Source organism: Myiozetetes cayanensis, unplaced genomic scaffold (assembly GCF_022539395.1).
Source record: "Myiozetetes cayanensis isolate MyiCay16 unplaced genomic scaffold, myiCay2020 scf4, whole genome shotgun sequence".
Classification (NCBI taxonomy): domain Eukaryota; kingdom Metazoa; phylum Chordata; class Aves; order Passeriformes; family Tyrannidae; genus Myiozetetes; species Myiozetetes cayanensis.
Window position 1 is genome coordinate 7,389,798 of NW_026087631.1, and position 20,440 is coordinate 7,410,237.

General features: G+C 42.9%; 1 protein-coding gene across 8 annotated transcripts; it reads right to left on the bottom strand.

Moving 5' to 3' along the window:
- Positions 1 to 1,863: 1,863 nt before the first annotated feature.
- Positions 1,864 to 15,395, bottom strand: CLTA (clathrin light chain A). Of its 8 annotated transcripts, none has more exons than XM_050330145.1 (7): positions 15,163 to 15,395; positions 9,413 to 9,450; positions 7,434 to 7,548; positions 6,020 to 6,131; positions 4,596 to 4,649; positions 3,351 to 3,386; positions 1,864 to 2,313 (listed from the first exon to the last, which is right to left on the bottom strand). In XM_050330145.1, the coding sequence occupies exons 1-7, from the start codon at positions 15,365 to 15,367 to the stop codon at positions 2,142 to 2,144; spliced, it is 732 nt and encodes a 243-aa protein (XP_050186102.1). In that variant the 5' UTR covers positions 15,368 to 15,395; the 3' UTR covers positions 1,864 to 2,141. The 8 variants fall into 8 exon arrangements, with proteins under 8 accessions (XP_050186102.1, XP_050186100.1, XP_050186101.1 ...); XM_050330143.1 differs by having other exon boundaries at positions 7,425 to 7,548; XM_050330144.1 differs by having other exon boundaries at positions 7,434 to 7,551.
- Between the last annotated feature and the right edge of the window lie 5,045 nt (positions 15,396 to 20,440).

Genomic DNA, 20,440 nt, shown 5'->3' on the forward strand with positions numbered 1-20,440 from the left:
AGTTTTGCTTCTTGGAGATCTTCAGAAGCTGTCTGGATATGGTCCTGGGCAAGAGGCTCTAGGTGGTTCTGCTTGAGCAGAGGGTTTGAACCAGATGATCTCCAGAGGTCCCTTCCAACCACAGTCAGTCTGTGATTCTGTAACAGCACTGGTAAAGGAGACAGTGAGCTAGTATACTTGAATGTAAAATTAAGGCAGAAAAGGTAATCTAAAAAAATCTCACCACAAGAGCTACAAAAAGTAACCCAAACCCACAGAGCTGCATTTTAAATGTTCCACCTAGATGAAATACATAAAAAACCTGCAAAAACATTTTTAACCTCTGCAAGCCCAGCTTATAAAATACTGCTTTAACTTTTGTAATATTGCTTTGGCCTTGAATTTGAGTCTTTGCCTATTTTCTTGGATTGCAGCTCAAAGCCATACCTGAAGCCAGATAAAATGTCCTGTAAGAGAGGACAGTGTGGTGATCAATAAATTCCATCATTAACTGTGCAAAAACCTAATATATTCTTTTTTCAAATCCTACTAAATTCATATTAATACTCTGAAGACTCTGTATTTCACACAGTGGAGCTTTCTTTTCTAGACTATCAATTCATTTTGAAAGCCGTTGTTTTTAGAGCCTTGGAGTGAGCAGAAAAAAAAGGTGTCAGCATAATTAGTCAAGGCTGGCAGTGGACTTGCTCTGTGTTTCAGAACTATTAGACCCACCTGTGATAGTTGTGGGCAGTTCAGGAAATATCTTCCTGCTTTAATACATTCCACGGAATCAAGCCTCCAGACCTGTTGTCAGCAGCACGCTACAGCAGGTAGTTCCAGACTACCCTTCTCATCAGCAGCATGTGAACACACTTGCAAAGATGAAAGTAGCTCCAGTCACTACAAACAACAGTAAGGTACAGCTTAACCTCTAAAGCTCAGCTAGAAACTCTGTTCTCTATCTTACCCACCAAAGGGGTACAGCTGCTAGTAAGACAGCACGTTTTAGTCTGCATCTGCAAGCCTTTTCAAGCTGCCTGGAGCAACCTTCCAGCTTGTGTGTAAAAGGGATTAAAGCAGTTATGCTACACACTAGTTAAGATACTGTGTCTATGATTAAAATGGTGGAATAATATATGAGACTGAACAGATTATTCTGACAGGAGGCTGGAATACAGTCTCTGTGAATGCTGGGTGAGCCAAGGAAGCAAAACAGTGACTTTCTGGAACAGTTTGTTTCAGATTCCACCACCTTGGCAGACAGAGCTCCAACTCGCAGAAGAACATCAGTAAGAGCAAGTCTTCCCTTCTCTTGCTCTCCAGCCCTCCATTTCACCACCCTGGTGGGAGAAAGTCTCTGCAGAAGTTAGTAAGGACAAAGACAGTTCAAAAACATCCAAGCAGCCTCTGCACAACAGATCTTTTGCACTGAATACCAAGCAGAACAGAATATGCAGTAGAGTATCAAAAGCTTTAAACTACTCAGTGCCCTGTAGTGTATGTTGAGCCTAATGGGCAGCCAGAGTGACAGCAGAAAACTACACAGAACTGCTTACCTGCAAGAAGTCACTGTCCTCAGTTCCACTGGAAGAGAGATAAGCTCCTTAACAAGCCTGCTGCTGCAGTTTCCTACAGCTTTTATCTGGTGTGGTAAATTGGATAGGGAAGCAGTTTTTAAACTAAAGCCCTGAAGAGCTTTAAGAAAGCTTAATGAAACAAGCAGGACAGCCTCGCAGAGACCAGGAGCACTGCCGTCTGGACGGTCACCAACAAGGTGAAGTCACCAGGAATTAACAGAACTGTTTGCTCACACCCAATTCAAACACCATCTGTCAAAAGGGAACAGGACACCACCTTAATTCATCCAAAGTCAACAACACATTTTGCTGTTTCACAGATCTTTAATATCAATAATGTGGGAAGTGACACCTCAGTGCACAACAGCACAGAGACTACAGTTTTGGAGGTTCTCCCATTTCAGACACAGAAAGGAAACATTGGGAAGAACATGCAATCAAACAATGATCAGATCTAGATACATCATGATGTTGTCCAAAAAAAAAACCCCACATTGAAACAATTAATCAAATTACTGCAAACATAGCTTCTCTGAGTAAGGTTAAGATATTGCATTTGTAGTGTTTCCATTGAGCTTTGCTTCAGCGAACCAGCGGAGCCTGCTTGAGTGAGATGAGGACTGAACGCATGCGGGACACGTCTTTTGCCTGCTTACTAGACTTGGGATTAAAGTCACAGAGCTGAGCCACACGTTCCCACTCAGTGCCCGGAAAAACGTCTTCTGCATCATTCACAAAGGCTTCTTCAGCTGCCCTAAAAGCAATGCAATGCACTTCGTGTTAATACCCAGCGTATAAGGCACTCCTTCCCTCTTACAGGATGCAGTTTCTCTCAGCATGTTTCATAAGAAATGTGACCTGACAGCTGCTTGTGGACATCATGGCCACTTAAGATCCCACTGCCCCAATCCTGAAGATGGAAGTAGACTGCAGTAGTATGCTATGCACAAGCACTGCTGAGGTTTGCTGTGTAAAATGTTGGAATACAGGTGTTTGGTTTTAAGAACAGTTATTGAGTCTTTGCCTAAGGAGTCGCCACACAAACTGCCAGGAAGTAAGGTACTTCTATGTAGGCATTTATTTATGGAGAAATGCCCAGGTCTTAACTAGTTAAGACCCTGCCACTTGATGGCTTATACTGGACATTCGCCAGCTGGAAATTTACAACTGCCTGCGAGCATATCTTAAAACAGATTCCATTTGAGGATTTAAATCAGCCCCAAGGCCTACAGGCCATCATAAAACTATCTGCTGATGATTCCCAGTGCTGCAGTGAAGCAGCATGAATCATAAGAAATTTGTTACGAATCCCATGCTTGTTGAGTGCTATAGACTACAGTGTATTCTGGCAGAGGAGATGACTCGTTTGAGGTCAGCTCACAGAACAAATACATTTCCACTGCTCTCACCCTATGGAGACTCTAAGGAGGCTTTGTTTATCATGTACAGGTTAGTGCCAGTGGCTTCCAGCAGTATCATTTTAGCATTTCTATGCTGCCAATAGCATTGCTTCAAAGCAGGGATAACACTCCAGCATCTAGTTTACGTGAACTGTGGGGCCCTGGTAGCTGCCTGAGAGCAAGAGCAATAAGCATCAAGAGATCAAACCAAATCCATCTACTCCAACAAGCAGTACAGAGAAAGCAGTGAAAATGACTCTCCCATGAGGGTTCAGCACTATTCACAGGGATGATAAGGTTACAGACACCACTGAAGACAAGGATCACTACAACACTGCTACTTTATGTGACATGACACTTTTAAGGGGCAGTGAAGATTTTTTTACTTAACTGTTCTAGGCTGTAGCAGGGATGATTTATGTTTGTGCTTAAAGGTGAAGAGAAGAAAAGAAACAAGGAGAGAAAGTTTAAGTCAGATATAGAAAATGAGAATGAGTTTAATGCAGATGATTAGCTGGCTGAACATGCACTAGTAGCTTTAGCCTACATTCAGGAAACAGGCAGCCAGTTTTATTATGCAGCACTTGCACTGCACATTTGCATTGGACATATGAAAATAAAGGGTTTTACTGGAAAAAAAAATCTGACAAAATCAACTCCAGGAGACTTCAGAAGAGTTAAACACCACCTGTAAATCCATCATTTCACAAGTCTTGGGTTACATCCACCTACAGTCAGCTAATGAATTCCATACTGAACCTTCAATATTAATCCAGTCAAAGCCACAACAGGGCTCACCAGTACACCTTCTAAAGGTGTCACCTTACAATCTGTGACATGTCCATCTTTCAATTCAAGTCTACAAATTAAGGGAAGAAATTAAAATACATGAACAAGCCAATGAACACTGCATTCCTTCTACCCCTTGGAAACAAGCATACTCACTGGGGCTTGAAAATCATGGCTGTGTTCTTATTGACCCCTTAGGCTGGCAAAACACCTACACAGAGCTGCTCTTAAATGTTTTCCCAGCAGCTTCTGCTGATTTTCCCATCCCACCTTCTTGTACTTTTCATCTGTTCTCTAACATCCCCCTCTTTCTGTATGCACGCGCCCCTTCTACCCTGACTTCTACCTCCCTTGGCTTACAGAGCTTAATGTGCAAGCATTGCTTGAGTATTTTTGCTGATTATGTAGGCAAATGAGCACAGGTCAGGTGGTCAATGCCTATTACAGACTTAAACACTGCTTTTCTGTGGAAGGACTAAATACAGGACCCATGTGAAACTAAAGCCACTAACCCCTGTACCCAGCAAAGCATCTTGCTAAGCAGTGTTCACTGGCCTGGAAGCAACTGTAAACCCCTATATCTAATGACTCGTTGAAGTCATTACCAAAATTCCAGTGGTATGGATACTAGAAGACTTAATCTAGAAGTGCTATTTGTGCAGCATATACAGGAAAACTGCACTTAATGCTGCAGATCAGAGTCGGTCCAAAAGGTAAAGGCTATTTACTTATATTAGCTTGTACTGCCCTGAAATATTCAGAATTCACCTTAAGACACTCAGCTAACTTCTGATCCTCCTTATTATGTCGTTGACTAGCAAAGAGAATTAGTAGTTAAGCAACATACACATAACCAATCACGTCAGCGAAGGGTTGTTTGTAGAAAGCTTCATCTGCAACCCTAGGTAGCAAGTAGTCCAACAGGCAGGCAAGCAGGCAGGAGAAAAGAGATAAGGATGAGAAGTACAGAACACAGCTGAAGGCAGTTTTAACAAGCACATTAACCTTGCATCACCTAGACTAACTGTTAACAGGAAAGCAGTTACCACATGGAATGTATTAATTAAGCCATTGATCAGAGGGGCAACACAGAAGTTCTGCTACATCCTAGAAGTCTGGACCAGCTAGTTGAGGACTAGAGCTCCATTAGACTACTTCCAGAGAACAGAAACTACCATCAGGCAAGAGATCTCACCAGGCTCATGAGAAAGCCAAACACTCCTGCACAACACCTGTTTAATGGGCCCTGCTCCAGGATCCAAATCCTGCACTCAAACACTGGCCATAATAAAGCTATGAGGCCACATGAGCTCTGGCCACCAACCAGCAGAGCACCAATCCTGTTGCCCTTTCTCGGCCCAACAAAAAGATAGTGGATTCCTCAGTGAATAGAAGTGGCAAATCCATAATTCTGTAAGCCTCCCTTCTTCCTTTAGAAAGAAGAGTAGTCTTCCTAGGACTCTACTTACTAAAGACAAACCTGATGGCCATTTTCATAAGAAAAATGGTGTTTCAAAAAAAAAAAAACCCAAACAAAACAGCAGTTCATCTTGAAGTCTGTGAGTTCCCAAAGTATAAAACAGTCCTGATGATTACCTGACCAGAATGAAGTAGAAATCTAAGTGGTGTTACGTCAGTACTATCACGTTTACCTTTACACAGGCTTGAAGTCAAAATTCCACAGGGAACCTCAGAAAGAGTAAGACCTTACTGGACCAGCAGCCATGTCATTTGTTTTTGCCACAGGGCCCATAATTAAACAATTCAAACCACCACAGACACAGCATTTGCTTTTTCACTAGTAGAACTGACTCAACGGTATTTCTGAAACGCTTCCAAAAGGAGCAACAAAACGTTTTTAACATATAAATAACTTGTAGGAATGTCTAACCAGAACGCCACTTCTATGTGTTCTACAGATGGCAAATAAGAATGGTGGTCTCAGGGTAGGTAAATACTGAAATCACTGAAGGCCTGTGCTGCTAGGAGCATGCCAACAAGTGGATAGAGTAAAACATTTTCTGAACATGTTCAAATTTTGTGTCTTAAGGAATCTTCAGTGATTCTGGATCATTCTTAATGCCTCCTCTTGCTATTCTTGGACATTTAATCTAGATTCCTTAAGAAAACTCAAACACAGTTAGTAGGAGTGTTTACTTTAATGATCTGAAGGACTAGTGCCTTAGGACATACCAGAAGTATTCTAACCTCCCTCCCCAATTATTTTCACATCCAGTACTGTAACTCTTCCAATGTCTGGAAAAACTTTACCTGTTACTGGCTTTTGTTTTCTCAAGCTTTTCATCTTGCCTTGCATACCACTCTTCCAACTCCTTTATTGCTTTCTCTTTCCACTCTGCTTCCTGCTTTCGTGAGTTTGCATCTGAAGATTTAAGAATTGATTTGTCAGACATGTGTGTTCCACACATAACTTATTAACATTTCAAATGATGGCTCAGGATGCACTCTAGTGCAGACATTTAGGCCATCTACTCAGATAAAGGTAAGGAGATTTCCTGATTTATGCTGTGAGAATTCTAAATACCATGACTATTCAAAGGATTAGCTAAACAGAATTCCTGTGCTGCATTAACTGGGACAGTCCACTTCAGTTCAGGATAGGCGTTTGTAGACTAATCCAGATTCAGTAAGTCTGCTGGTCTACAAACTGCTCAAACCTTGCTATGCCAGCACTAGAAAAAAGCTGAGCAAAGTCTCTTTGCTTAGACAAAGTGAGGGAGCCTGGCACTCAGCATACTTTTACAACCTACAGTTCAAGACAAGCTCACCTGCTGTAACTAGCCCAAAAGAGGAGCAACAGGGCCAGCTCTGTCCAGAAGCACATTTTACAGAAGTTTCTATCCTAACAATTTCAAGCAAAGGCTCCTCCACAATGCAAGTGAAAAGCGTACCAGTTTATAGGCTCTTAAATGGGTAGGTATCACTGCATTTAGTTTTTAATAATCCACTACTGTCTTAATTTAGCTATTAGATTAAGATCCATGTGGCAACTGATGGCCTCAGAAATTACAAAATAAGCAATCTTTATACTTTGGAAAAAAGTACTGAGGGCTGCAGTACTTATTATTATTACTATCTTTTTTTACTTACAAAAGCTGTTCATTTTCTGTCAGCTTATCTGTAAGTACAGGTTCAGAGAGGCACTTGCTTGCTGACTTCCACACCAGTATTAAGTCTGCTTACTGGAACACTCATCCAGACTCGCTGCTCAAACTCAAGAAGCATGTTAAGACTCGGAAGAGGCAGAGCCATGGCTGAGAAATCCACTGCTTGAGAATCACAGAATGGCTTGGGTTGGAAGAGGCCTTAAAGATCATCTGGGCAGGGACACCTTCCACCAGAACAGACTGCTCAAAGTCCCTTTCAACCTGGGATGGGGCATCCTTAACTTCTCTGGGTAACCTGTGCCAGTGCCTCACCACCCTCACAGTAAAGAAATTCTTCCTAATAGCTAATCCAAACCTATCCTCTTTCAGTTTAAAGCCATTATAAAATGATGAAAAGTCCCCTGTAAAAAGTCCCTCTCCCGCTCCCCTGTTGGTCCATTTTAGGTACTGGAAGGCTGTTCTAAGTTCTCCCCAGTCTTCTCTTCTCCAGGGTGAACAACCCCAACTCTCAGCCTGAGAGAAGCTGATGCCAAGTTACTCACAAATACCTTCCTTACCAAGTTGCTCCAGGCGTTCCTTTTGCTCCTCTCTCCACTTACGAATACTTTCTGGTTCTGACTGCAGTCGATCTGCTTGGGATATAGCAGCATAGCAGTTTGTAGGACCATTAGGCTGCTAAGAGGAAAGGAACAGTAAAGTCATTTATACGTGACAACTGAATATTTCAGATAACTGCTTACAATGTACACAAAATTAGTCTCTATTTGAACTGAGCCCATTCATCTGATGTTATAACACACTTCCACCATTAACAGGAAAAACATCTTGCCACAAATTACAGCAGGACTGAAGGAAATTAATACAGGACTGCCTCTAGAAATCAAACAAAAATTCAAGGTGACTGGCAAGACAAGTGCCTCACATGCTTAGTAGCAGAGCACTAAGCCTTAAGAACACAGAGGACAATGCCTAGCACCTTACTACACAGTTGTAAGCCTAGATATTATTCATTTCACCTTAAATATGTGCTGTGAAAGTAATTTTTTTATTATTTTGTGCATAGGAGTTTAAAACATTCTCTGTAACTTACTTGTCTACTTCAGAGACATTTGCAAACCCAACCGATACCACACTAAAAAATTTGGATTGCTGTGTGCAGCTTGTAACCCTAGAGGCATTTCAATATTTAAGAATCAAAACAGGGTGCTTTTTACTATATAACAGCTCAAAGACTTGCAATGAATACTGCTATCACTAATACACCAAATTCACAAAGTTAATTAACACTGTGCTATTTGCTATAGAGGATACTCCAAGTTTAACAACTTCTGTTTCTTCATCCTACTCTTCACAGAGCTAAGAAAGACCTCTCCTGAGAGTACCAGATCGATTGCAGTCAACAACAGATTTATTTGGCTGTGCCTTGCCCTTCTTTGGACCTCCTGTAGCCCTCAATGAAGGAATAATGCAAAGAGAAGGAGCTGGCCCAGTGCAACACCACCAGGTTTCACATTCCATCCAAAGCAAATTATACTGGCCAGCTGCAAAGCCTACTAATAGCTAAAACAAAAGCTATGTATGGCCCATTCAGGCCATTCTTCCTCATAAAGAGGAAGCTCTATCAACCAAAGCAACTGGTCTCTTAGAATTTCAAACACAATATCAAGGTATTTCATCTACTCTCTGCTGTATAAGGAAGCACAAAGGGCCAGTAAAATACAATTTTCCCATCAATCTCACAGCACTGCTGAGAATACAAAAATATCAGGAGCAGTGAAAGTGGCTGTGTCTCCAAAAAGCTCCACATTCACTTAAAACACTAAGGAGAAGTAAGTAGCTCATATGCTGCTTCCTCCCCAAGCATTCATTTAATCAGGGCTAACCAGCCAACTGTGACACCAGGCAATGACCATGCCTTGGGCAAACTGGTGTGAAATTCAGTTACAACACACTGATAGCCTTAGCATTCCTCATTCCTCCCTGACACCAATAAAGCAGGTATTTCCTGCTTTTGTCATTACCATGGCTGTCTAACATGCTTTCATATTCTGATTGAGCTATTTAGCCACCAGCTTAATTTCATGAAACTCTATGTCCCTAAGAAGTGTATAATGTTTGCAGTCAGCTCCTTGTAAGACCAACCTTTATAAGACAACCAGGATCCATGAATTATCTTTAAAGAGCAAGCAAATCTGAAAACTCTGCCTTAAACTAGGTAATCAGAGCAATGCTTTCAGCTTATCAGTGGCAAGTCATTGTGAAGCCACATCACAGAGCCTGTCAGCTTGCTCTACAGTGCTTATGTACTACCAAGCCACAATTCAAAACAGAGACAACTTAAAGCAGCAGTCCAAGTTCAGAGGAGGGGCATATTAAGAGCATTGACAACTTTATGAGATGAGCTACCAGGAGGTCCTTTTCAGAGATGAGACAAAAGTACATTAGAGATAATAAATAGGAAGTGTTAGTCTATATTAAGGTAAAGTTCTCAGGGAGTAGAACAGAACATTCTCAGTACGGAATACTTCTATCTTACCTGAGAGATATCCCCGTTAACCACTCCATCAACAGCACCTGCAAAGAGGTGACTTGTTTAGTCATTTGAGAAAAGACAAGAACAGTCAGATTTACTGATTTTGGAAACTTGTATGGAAAGCTTTACTAGAGTATCTAATGTAAGAGTTGTGAAAATGAGTGTTCCTCAACACCCTGCAGGACACTCCCTTTTCCCTTGCACTTTTCTGGACGGGCATGAAAAAACCAGTGGGCCATCATTTTGAAGAACCAGTAATACAAGGGCACTTCCTCATCATAAGATCCTGCTTTAAACTGTATAAACAGCACAGCTGATAGTGCTGAGAAGCTCCTTCAGTGTTCCAAAGCTACCCTCAATTTCTCCTCCCAGTCTTAGAAGCTGACTACTATACAGCTGTTCTGAAGTTAAAATGGATGACTGTCACTGTTTCAGTGTCTACTTGGAAGATTAATAATCCGGCAGCCAACACTCAGTAATTCTTATCCTAGTCTGGTTACGTCCTAATCAGCTCAAAAGATATAGCTAACATTCCTAGCAGTCACATCTCTCTACCATCTGTGATGACATGCTTGATAGCTTCCTACTTCAGCTGCAGCATTTTTATCTCTGAAGTGACACTGCCAATTGAGCTTCAAGGATAAGCTACAGAACCTTAAAATTGCACCTTATTAAAACACAGGCATGGGGAACACCTGTCAGTTGTGAGGTAAACTTTTAAGTTTGTGAAACTATTTAAATCTCTGGACTACGCAAAATACACCGAGATTTTCAAGAACTGCTAAATCTCAGCAGGGCACCTCTCTGTAGCAGCGTCATATAACATCTGCCTGCCTGATACACCAAGTATCTCTCACCTGTAATGCCACAATGGATAAGTTTATCACACAGAAGTGTTTCCACCATCTTAATACACCCTTCAGTGAAAGAAGTGACTGTACCAAGCCCACACTACAGTAAGCAGAAATATCAAGTTATTTAGCACTACCTTTTTTAAAAAAAGATAGCTAATCCATGTAAAACTAAGAGCATTATGCTGCTGTATCTTTTATTTCTTTATGGCTAGGTATGTACCAGTTTCATGTTATCAGTGTTAATGGCACACAAGAAGCTCTTCATACTCCCTATCAGGGAAGCAGGCAAGTATTTTAAGTCTTTATCCTGAGCCCTGAATAGCAACCATTAACTGTACTAGGTAGAGGACTGTAAATTCATCAGTTCAAGAATGGCAGTTAAGTTGGAAGATACATAGTTACTAACTGCAGAAGGGAAAGACTATATTTAACAAAAAATTGAGTCTAGCTTTTCAATTATTTTCAGAGAACCTTGTATTTTATAACTACTCTCCTGCATCTGAAAGACGGTCACCACTTTGATTGCTCCTCCTCTGCAAGGTACAGAAGCCTTTATGAAGACAAAAGTTACCAGCTAGGCAAGAGAGCTTGCAAGTTTTGAAGATGCTTCTAAGAACAGTGATAATACAGTGAAGTTTTCTTGTCACACCAAGAGACACTCATTACGGTCTTCACTACTCAGGCTGGCAGACTGCTGAGGTAAAAGGAACAACATCATTGCCAAGGGCTGCAGCTCAGATGAAACAGGCGGCTTGTCTTGGAGCCATTCTTCTTCTGCATAGAAACAGCCAATAACTGGCACTGAGCTGCTTCCAGAGGGCACCCAGGTCAGAGGCATTAAAAGTATTAGAACAAACTTCCCATCTGTTTTGAGCTCCCTAGAACTTGTGATTAACATGCAGAGTCAGCATGCTGACTGAGCATACTGCAAGCAGAAGAGGAAATGGAACTGCACCAGCATGCTGTCATATGCCAATACAAGTATGGTAACTGGAGCAAGACCAATAGTCAAGCACCCCTTCATTTCAGCTCTCCAGTCTCAGTGCTTGTATAATTAAGAATGAAGTATAGAAATGCTATCTGTTTGCCAGCCTTCATATCAATAACTAATGCCAGTTGTGTATCAGATCTTTTTGTGCCATTTCATAACTGACTTCCTGCAGAAAAAGCTGGTACTGTCATCAGAATGTTTTCATCAGCCATGAACAATGAGACCCCTCTACCGGCTTCAGAGTTCATCCAGTTCTATCACAGTATTGCACCCTGAAGCTCCTGAAGTTAACATTCCACATTTATAACTATCCCTTTGTAAGTAATGATCAATATTCCTTGTTTCATACTTCTGAATTTAAGACAAAGCTTTATTTCTAAGGACACTGTCGCAATGAACATGTCCAACGTTGTCCACATTTACTACAGCTTACAAAAGAAAGGGCTGGGTAGTTTGAAGATAAATATAACCATTTTGTCACTTCAGTCCTAGAAGTCCAAGAAGAACCTGGGGAAGAAACAGTTTTTCTATACATAACTCACTTGCGTGCCTATGTGCAAAATAAAGCTAAGCAGCTTAGGAAGAGTGCTTCTTTCCTGTGTTTTAGTTCTAACCTGCTGTTATATCAAAACCCATTAGAGTTCCCTCATTTTCAGGATAATCAATAAGCAAGCACTAAACCACACCTGCAATAACACTGCCATAACAGCTTCTGTAATCTCCCAGTAGATGTAGTATTCTCTTGCGAGCAAAAAAATGGGATTTTCTGCCCTGAGCTTCATAATAATGCAGTATCACTAATACAACTTAAACAGATACCATTCCTGCATTATACATTTCTTGGTGCTGCCTTATGGTCCTCTGAAGCATCAGATGCTGACTGCGTAGCAAAACCTAGAACAATGGCTGTTCAAGTGATTCAGAAAAAATATCAATAGACGCAGATGAGTAACTCTTTCTGTGGTACTAATTACAGAGACAGGAGGAATAAATTCTTTGCCAAATAATTTTCAATTAAATCGATATTCAGTTCCCTACACACAGTTTCTCAACTGCTAGAGCCTCATGAACGTCTTTGGTAAATGGATAAACATCGTTCAGTCAAGTTCATATAAAACTAACAGAGCTTAAAAATGTGAAGGGAACAAGACTACTCAGCCTACATTAAACTTGTGTTTGCACAATTGTTAGCGTATATAACTGCTTGTCTTTGAATGAAATTCTCCATAGGAAGCTACCCAACCAACTGTCACAAGGTTTTTATATTGACATACAGGACCTAGAAGCCACACATTTCCACTTGAACTCACTCACTCCTGCTCAGAGAACACAGCAAGTGAACTGATATAACCTGAAGACCTAGTATTGTCAGATTGGAGAGAAATGAAGAATCTGACTGTGAATATGTGTAAATACTGATTTATCACTGATGTCTCATAAGACATCAAGTTACTAAGAACTAGGCAACAGCACTGTATTATTTGATTCATACAGTACTTCCTACTTTCTGAAGCAGTGGTTATGCTTCATCTTTCACGGGAAATAAGATCAGCTTTTCACATCCCCAGGAAGCTTGAACAGGACAGCTCTTTACATAATGAACAGCCTACTGGATCAGGCCACTGTGCCAACCCCGACCACGGCAACATGAAGTGATGCTGTGTGAGACACTCAAGCCTGGCAGCGCTCTGCCATTCCCCCCATACTCACCCAGTATCCACCACTACGACAATTAACTGAATTCCCAATATTGATACTAACAATCCATGAAGCTCCTGTCCATGTATTTATCTAATCATTTATTAAGAGACTGAAAATCAAAAACTGAGTGTTGATGAGATGCTATGATTCTCAAAAGCGTATTTCAAGAAGCTGGTGATTGCTTGTCACAATATCTGAAGTTAAGATCTTCAAACTTCAGTTGAGAGCTGCCCAAGTTATTTATTACTTTTGGCCCAGTATTTAGTAAGAAAACTTATCCAACAGACCTGTGAATAAGGAGTTCAAAGAAGGTTACGGTCAAAAAAAGTAAATCCACAAATCCCTCATCATGATGCTTAAGCATTTACATAAGAATTTGCATTGTTGCAAGAAGAAATTTGCATTCACCTATTTAATTACAAAACAGCTTAATGAGCTAATGTGCACTAGAGACTACAACTGTCTGATATTTATTAAGGTATGATCAGATGATGGAAAATCTGTAACACAAATGGCAACAAAAGTCATTAGATCATTTGTCACCATGCCCGAACCAGTACATTTTGCATGGCTGCAGTCTGTGCTTTTTAACATGGAGGGAAAGAGTGCAGGCTCTGACAGTCAACAAATCAATGTTCTGTTAAAAAACAGGACCACCAAAAGTCCACAAGCACCATCTCCCACGGCTATTTAACGGGCCAAAGCTCAAATGCAAACCTAGCGCATACAAGAAGGAAAGATGATGTACAGCTCACACACAGACTTCCCAGATTCTGAGATAGTATTATCATAGTTATTATTTTATGAACCTCTTTCTAGAGAAAGTTCTCCAAGAACACTTCTGCATTTCATGACAAATCAATTTACGAGACTTGAAAAAAAGCCTCCTGAAAAGCAGTTTAAGAACTACTTTTAGATATCAAACCAATCTAGAAGCATTTAAGAGAATGACTTTTTCACAAGGAAGTACTCTGCAAAAGTCATGCTGAATGCATGTAGAGAAGGAATGCCTCCTGCTGGTTCTAGCACCTTGTGAGAAACACCAATGGCAGAACTTTCTTCAAAGAAACTGGTTCCCCAACAGCTACTTTAATGTTCCACAGACTGTTTGGAACATAAAACCAATGTAAGGCATAATGTTTGTCTAAGGTTTTTGAAAGTAAGAAGCAAAGTGCCCACTATGTCTGTTTCTGCACTACACTACAGAAGTCAAATTATGCTTGATATCAAAACAGGATGGTGGCCTGATAACAATTATTCTCATGTTCTAGTGCTGGAGTTGGTCTTAAGGGAAGTGCTACCACTAAATAAGCGCTGGAAGCAGCAGTTATTCATTACTCAGTTTATCCAGCCGAGCTTTATTCCAAGAGATACTATAAACCTGCATCCTCATACGTAAGATGCGCCAGCAATTTCAGAAATAAGGCTGCAAAATGAAGACTTCATTCTAAAGAGGTTCTGACAGGGGAACTGGGGAGCAAATTATTCAACTTATTTTGAAGAATCAGAGTGGCATCCTCTCCTGCAGCGAGAAAGGAAGGTCACATGAGAACAAACACATTCCTGTGGACCTAGTGATAAGCAGAAGCAAGATCTTCCGAGTGTGCTGGAACATCAACTCCCTTCCAATCAGACTTCAGTTAAAACCTTTCAAAATGTTAAGTGTTTATTCAGGGCTGCTCTGGCTACCATCAGACTAACTGGAAACACGCTGACTTGTAGTTCCCTCCTCTAAACGAGGGTTCTGCAGTGTCGGGTTTGTCACATTCTGTACAAAGGTTACCAAGGAACAAAGGCTAAAGGTTTAGGAAAAAATTAAACATTAGCTTAACTGCTCTCATACTTTAAGACTAAGATAAATCCCGCTGAAGACAAGAAACCCAAGGGTCAGATTTATTCTGCTTTCAGCGGCCCTTCCTTGCAGGCAGGCTCCTGGATTAGAGATCAGCGCCGTTCTCACCGGGATACGCCTCGGGCATCTCCAGGAGACACAACCTGCACCCGGGGGAGCTGGGAGGCCGCTCACCCTGTGGCACAGCCACACTCCCGGGACGGCTCTGACCCTGCGGGGCCACCCCCGGGCAGCCGAGACCCGCTCGGGGCAGCAGCCAGGGCGAGGGTCCCGCCCGGACACGGCGCCCCCGAGGGAGAAGGGGAGCCGGGACCCCTCGCCCCCGTCCCCCCGCGCCGCCCCCCTCAGGCCGTACCGTCGCCGAGGCCCTCGGAACCCTGCAGCGCCTCGGGCACCTCGCCGTTCTCCAGGATGCCGTAGCCCTCGTCGTTCTCGATGCCCGCCATCTCGGTCTCCTGCTGCGCCAGGAAGGCGGCGGCAGGGTCCTCCTCGGCGCTGTCGGGCGCTCCGTTGCCGGCGGGCGGATTCTGCGGGGCACCGAAGGGCTCCATGTCGGCCATGGGGGCGGGCGCTGCGGCTCCGCACCGCGCCTACGCCGGACAGCGGGGACGGGGGGGAGCGGCTGCGCCAATGAGCGGCCAGCGCCGCTCGCCGCGGCCAATCAGCGAGCGGAATAGGCGGGGCTGGCGGGACGCGAGCCAATCAGCGCGCAGACCGGCGGTGGCGGGCGGGGTCTGTGCCCGCCCTGGCGGGGCAGCCGCGCCCCGCGGGGTTCTGAGGCGAGCCCTGAGCGCCCCGGGGAGCAGCGAGAGCCTGCGGGGCAGCTCGGTGATAACGCCGCCTCCTCCCTCTGCCTTGGTTTTTTGTTGGGTTTTTTTTTTGTGTGTGTGTTTTCTCTCCGTCTTAAAGCACGGAGCCACGGAGCGGGTCAGGTGGGGAAGGACCGCTCCGGGTCGTGTGGGTCCAGCGTCCCCGCTCAGGGAGGGTCGTCCCGGAGCACGCGGCACAGGATTGCTCTCGGGATGTCTCCAGTGAGAGAGGCTCCACAGCCGCTCTGGACGACCCGTTCCAGCGTCTCACCACCCTCACAGTACAGAAAACATGTAGCCCGAATTTCCCCTTTTTCGGGTTGTACCCCTTGCCGTATCACTGCGGTTCCCGATGAACAGCCCCAACTTCCTCAGCCTGTCTTCACAGGGGAGGTGCTCCAGTCCTCTCGCCATCTCCGTGGCCCTCCTCTGGGCTTCCTCCAGCAGTTCCTTGTCCTCCTTACTTTGGGGACACCAGAACTGTTCGCAGTACTCCAGGTGGGGCCTCACAAGAGCAGAGTAGAGGGGAAGAATCGCCTCCTTCAATCTGCTGACCACTCAGATAGTTCATCAGCACAGCAGCGAGTGGGGGGAGTGGAAAATACTGCTGAAAAAAGGAGAAAATGACGCTGGCAGCTCTTAAACTGGTGCCGTTGCTGCAACAGATACTCGTTTAACTCCACTTACATGCTGCCATAAGTCTGTGTGTACATTTCATGGTGTATTAGAGGTAGAAAGACAGTTGTTTCCCAGGTGATTTCAACGGTGTGAGGTAAACCACATGCTGAGTTACACTTTTTCCCCCCACCCCTCAGCATCCTTTGCTAGGGGAAAAAAGCACCAGCAAACTCCTGAAGCGTGGCAGAACGCTCCCTTCACCTCACTTAAGTCAATTAAAACACGTGCCTAGTTTCTCCTGTGAAAACTCATGATCTGGCATGGCAGGAGGCTAGAGTTGCCTGAATTTTGTCTCCTAGGAGAAACACAGGAAGGTCATTTACTTTAAATAATCTCCAGCTGCCACAGGAAAACTAACGAATTAAAAATAACAACAGTATGCAGGCCCGTAACTCACAGTAGGAGACCGTAAAAATGAAATACCACCATGAAGTTCATGCCACACTCCCATAGAAACTTGCTGACTTTATCGCATAAGTTCCTCTAATGCACACTCCCATGTGCATTTTCATCACTCTTCTCATATGTAAGCAAAAGGGCAATATTGCACTGATTCCCTTTAACTGTGAACAGTGAATTTTGGACTACAGTCTAGCCACTTCCTCTTTTGCTTTTCCACCGCCTCTAAACCCTCTGGGGGATTTCTGATGACTTAATGGCACAAACTCAAATAGAACATTGTGATTAAAAATGAAAAGCAAATCCGGTTACTTGCTTGTCTTTAAATTGCAGAACAGGGATTAAGGCCTATGAAATATAAGCAGAATTACAATTTTTCAAATGGCCCAAGAAAATTGTTATCTGTGTTCCATCAGAACAAGTAACTGAACGTTATTTGCCTTAGATGCAAAGGAAAATACAGTGAGTTGTTAGATCAGTTGATGTGTCACACTGAGGAGAAGACTTTACTACGGAAATATTAGATAAATAAACCTTCATGGAAACATGAAATGGCAGTCAGACTACAAAAGAGTTTCAGGATCATTCTGTTTCTCTCCATTCTTTGAAAGAGGATGACATATAATTCCAATTTTTGTATGTACTGAGATCTGGTTTAGATGTAGTTTTAAAAGATGTTTTTGAGCATTTATGAAAATATGGGTTTGTGTTTCTGCACTTTGAACATTAAGGAAATCACTGTAAGAGTAGTGGGATTTTTACTGATTCTCTCAGAATGCTTTCCATTTAAGAAATTAAGAAATCATAGAATCATAGAATCAGTTGGGTTGGAAAAGACCCCAAAGATCATCAAGTCCAACCCTTGATGCAATGTAATAAATAATAAGTAATAAATAACTAGTAGGGCAGATGTTTCCAGAGCAGAAAATTTAAATGCAAGTCCTTACAGTCTGTAAGTAGGCAGATAAGGAAGGCATTGCACAACTGACATCTGGACATGAATCACATCTCAGGAAACCCCTCTATCCAGGACCTCACTGCACAAGAGCCCACAGTCATTGGCAAGTAAAAGGTGCGAGCACATAATGACTAAGGTCTGGTTTGGGTCCCACTGAAAGCAATTAAGAGGTTCCCTCAACCTATTGATGGCTAGGGACTTCATGTAGACAGAAGTTAGGAAAAACCCTTAACTTTTCAGTTCTGAGAACCTGGTATTTTATAACTACTCCTATATCTGAAAGATGGTTGCTACTTCGTCAGATTGCTGCTCCTTCCCACGGTACAGGAGCCAGAAAGAACTGCTTTGGGAGGCACATAAATCTAACAGCATCTCTGCTCCACAGCAGCTACCCTGCACACCACTTCACATCAGTCTGGAAGCTCCCTCAAAGCAGATTTGTAGAGATCACTGCACATGCAGTGACTTGGGCACATAAAGCTACAGTTAACAGTTTTATTAAATGGATTTATGAAGACTAAAGCCCAAGACTAAAGACTAAAACATGCTTATACTTCACTGTCCTTCAGCTGAAGCCCATCTGCACTACAGACTCGTGCTGCAGCATTCACATTGTTTTGATGGGGCTGGAATTGAAGCTAAGCCAGAGTTTTTAACTCATACTGACATTAACAATTTAAATAAGCCAGCTCCCCACTCTGACTACCTTGGAAGAGCAAAGAGGAATTCACCTGTTCAGACAATCAAACTGGAGGCATGTGTTTATTGTTACAACACCCAAGAGAAGCCAGCCTTTAAATCTATGTAGTTCCCATTCCCAGAAGGAATATGGTTGTTTCCTGAGAGAAGCTCCTTGAGTGCACTGAGTCACCAAGCAAGGCAAGAGGGCTCGGAGCATCTCACCCTGACCTCATACGCATATTAACAAATGTGTTCTCCTTCAAGACCTCCAGTAACACAGTGCTTTCAGCTCATCATGCTGATTTGCTGCCATGAGAATTTCATTAGATGGAGTAACGAGGAGGCGATGCTGGTAGCGTCCACAATGTTAAACACAAACGTCCCGAGATAAGAGGTGCAGCTGCTTTCCAAAACACATCCAGTAGGAGGTAAAATAAGAAATGTGCCTACAACTGATAAACATGTGACGCTGTGGTGCTGCTTCTTGCTGCTGTTACAGCTGTATCTCTAATCATCGCAGCATGCAGGGTATTCAAGCAGAATCTGAGTAAGCAAAGGACAGAGATTGTTCCATGCCCAGGGGAAGCATGGAGCTGCACAAAGATCAGCGGAGCAGAGGGACAGACTGTCAGGGCAGAACAGTAGGAAGTAAAATGACAAGAGTAGCACAAAGAGGCAGGTTTGCAAATGTGGGGTCAAGATAACGTGAAATAATACTGTTGTCTAAAAGACCACGGAGCAAAAAGACTGCAGGCCAGTTTAGTGTATAAGTTAAGATAAAGAGAGCAGGTCCTGTAATCTCAGGCCTAAGGCCCAGGGAATACATGCCACAGGCACACCTCTAGACAGTGGTTCTATAATTTTATAATAAGGTCCATCCAATCCCGGATTTGTCCACTCCCGGTTCTGCCCCCAATATGCCCTGTTGGGAATTGGGTCTGAGGACGTTTGGGATCTTTTCTTCCTCATCTTCTTCGCAGCACACACAGTCCTTCACATTCCTCCAAAGTGCTGGGCTTGAAGGTCGCTGTGTCTGTGTCATATCTTCTGGTCCAGGCCTTTGGGTGTTTTTCTACAGTTCTACCTTGAAAGGAAGACTAAACATGCTGACAGAATTTTAGAGAGATTGATATGAAGTGGGATAATAGGGTTGGGTATGCGTAAACATTATGCTACAGGGTAAGGGATATAATACAGCTACATTAAAATCCATATTCACTACACATCTACTTTTAAAATCTGTAAAAGTTTAAAAATCAAAAAAAAAGCTCTGAGGCATCAATATGAATCATAGGGAAACAGTATCATGAAGGTAAAGTCTTGGGAACTTTTTGAATGGATAGAGTGGGGCTAAACAACCCAGAGAACAGAATGCAGTATAGAAGGTTTTTATAAGGAATTAGCCATTAAAGGTGACAGGTGAATCACAGATCTGCTTTGGCTGGTTAGTCCAGCCTGCTTGTTCAAGCTGAGTCAGAAAACACGAGAATCTCAGTACTGTCTCCAGTCTGGTTTTGAGCACCCTCACAGTAAAAGACTAAATAAGTAAGTGTTTTCATGTGCTTAGATTAACTTTTTGTTTTTAAATTTCTATCCATTGGCTGCTGTCCTGTCACTGGGCACTACTGGAAAGAGCCTGTCTTTCCCTTCTTCATTTTCTCCCATCAGGTTTTTATACATACCGGAGCGATAGGCAGGAAGACACACAAACAAAAGGCTCTGATGTGCGGGGCTGGCCGGTTTTGAAAAAACCCTGTCATCCTCCCATGCCCCTCTATGTGTGACCCCGCTCCTCTCCCCCTTCCCAGCCTCTTCCCCCCTGGAAAAAAGAGCAGGAGAAGGGTGTACCCTTTCACTGTAGGTGCACACTAGCCAGTAATTGCTACTGGGAATAAAAAAAAGTTCCAACATCTCTTTTCAAACCTATAGTGGGAAGTCAAGTCTTCAGGATAAGTGAAAAGCCATTCTTTATTGAGAGGGATTTTTCTTTTTAGCTTTCCAAATTAACTGCAACTTTTAGAAGAATTTTAAAAGGTAGTTTGACTACACAGGAAACTGAGTAGTCAAGAATTTCTCAAGGATCTGCAAGAATTTTCCCATTTCTCTCC

Bases quoted from the DNA above. Each gene is read 5' to 3' on its own strand.
- CLTA (XM_050330142.1), bottom strand. From the start codon at position 15,367: ATGGCCGACATGGAGCCCTTCGGTGCCCCGCAGAATCCGCCCGCCGGC. The intron at 4,650-6,019 runs GTAAAGTTTTTC...CTTGCTACCTAG, and splicing joins AAAACAAAAGCCAGTAACAG to GGTTGCAGATGAAGCTTTCT. The intron at 2,314-3,350 runs GTTAAGTAAAAA...CATTGCTTTTAG, and splicing joins CCCTGCTACAGCCTAGAACA to GGCAGCTGAAGAAGCCTTTG.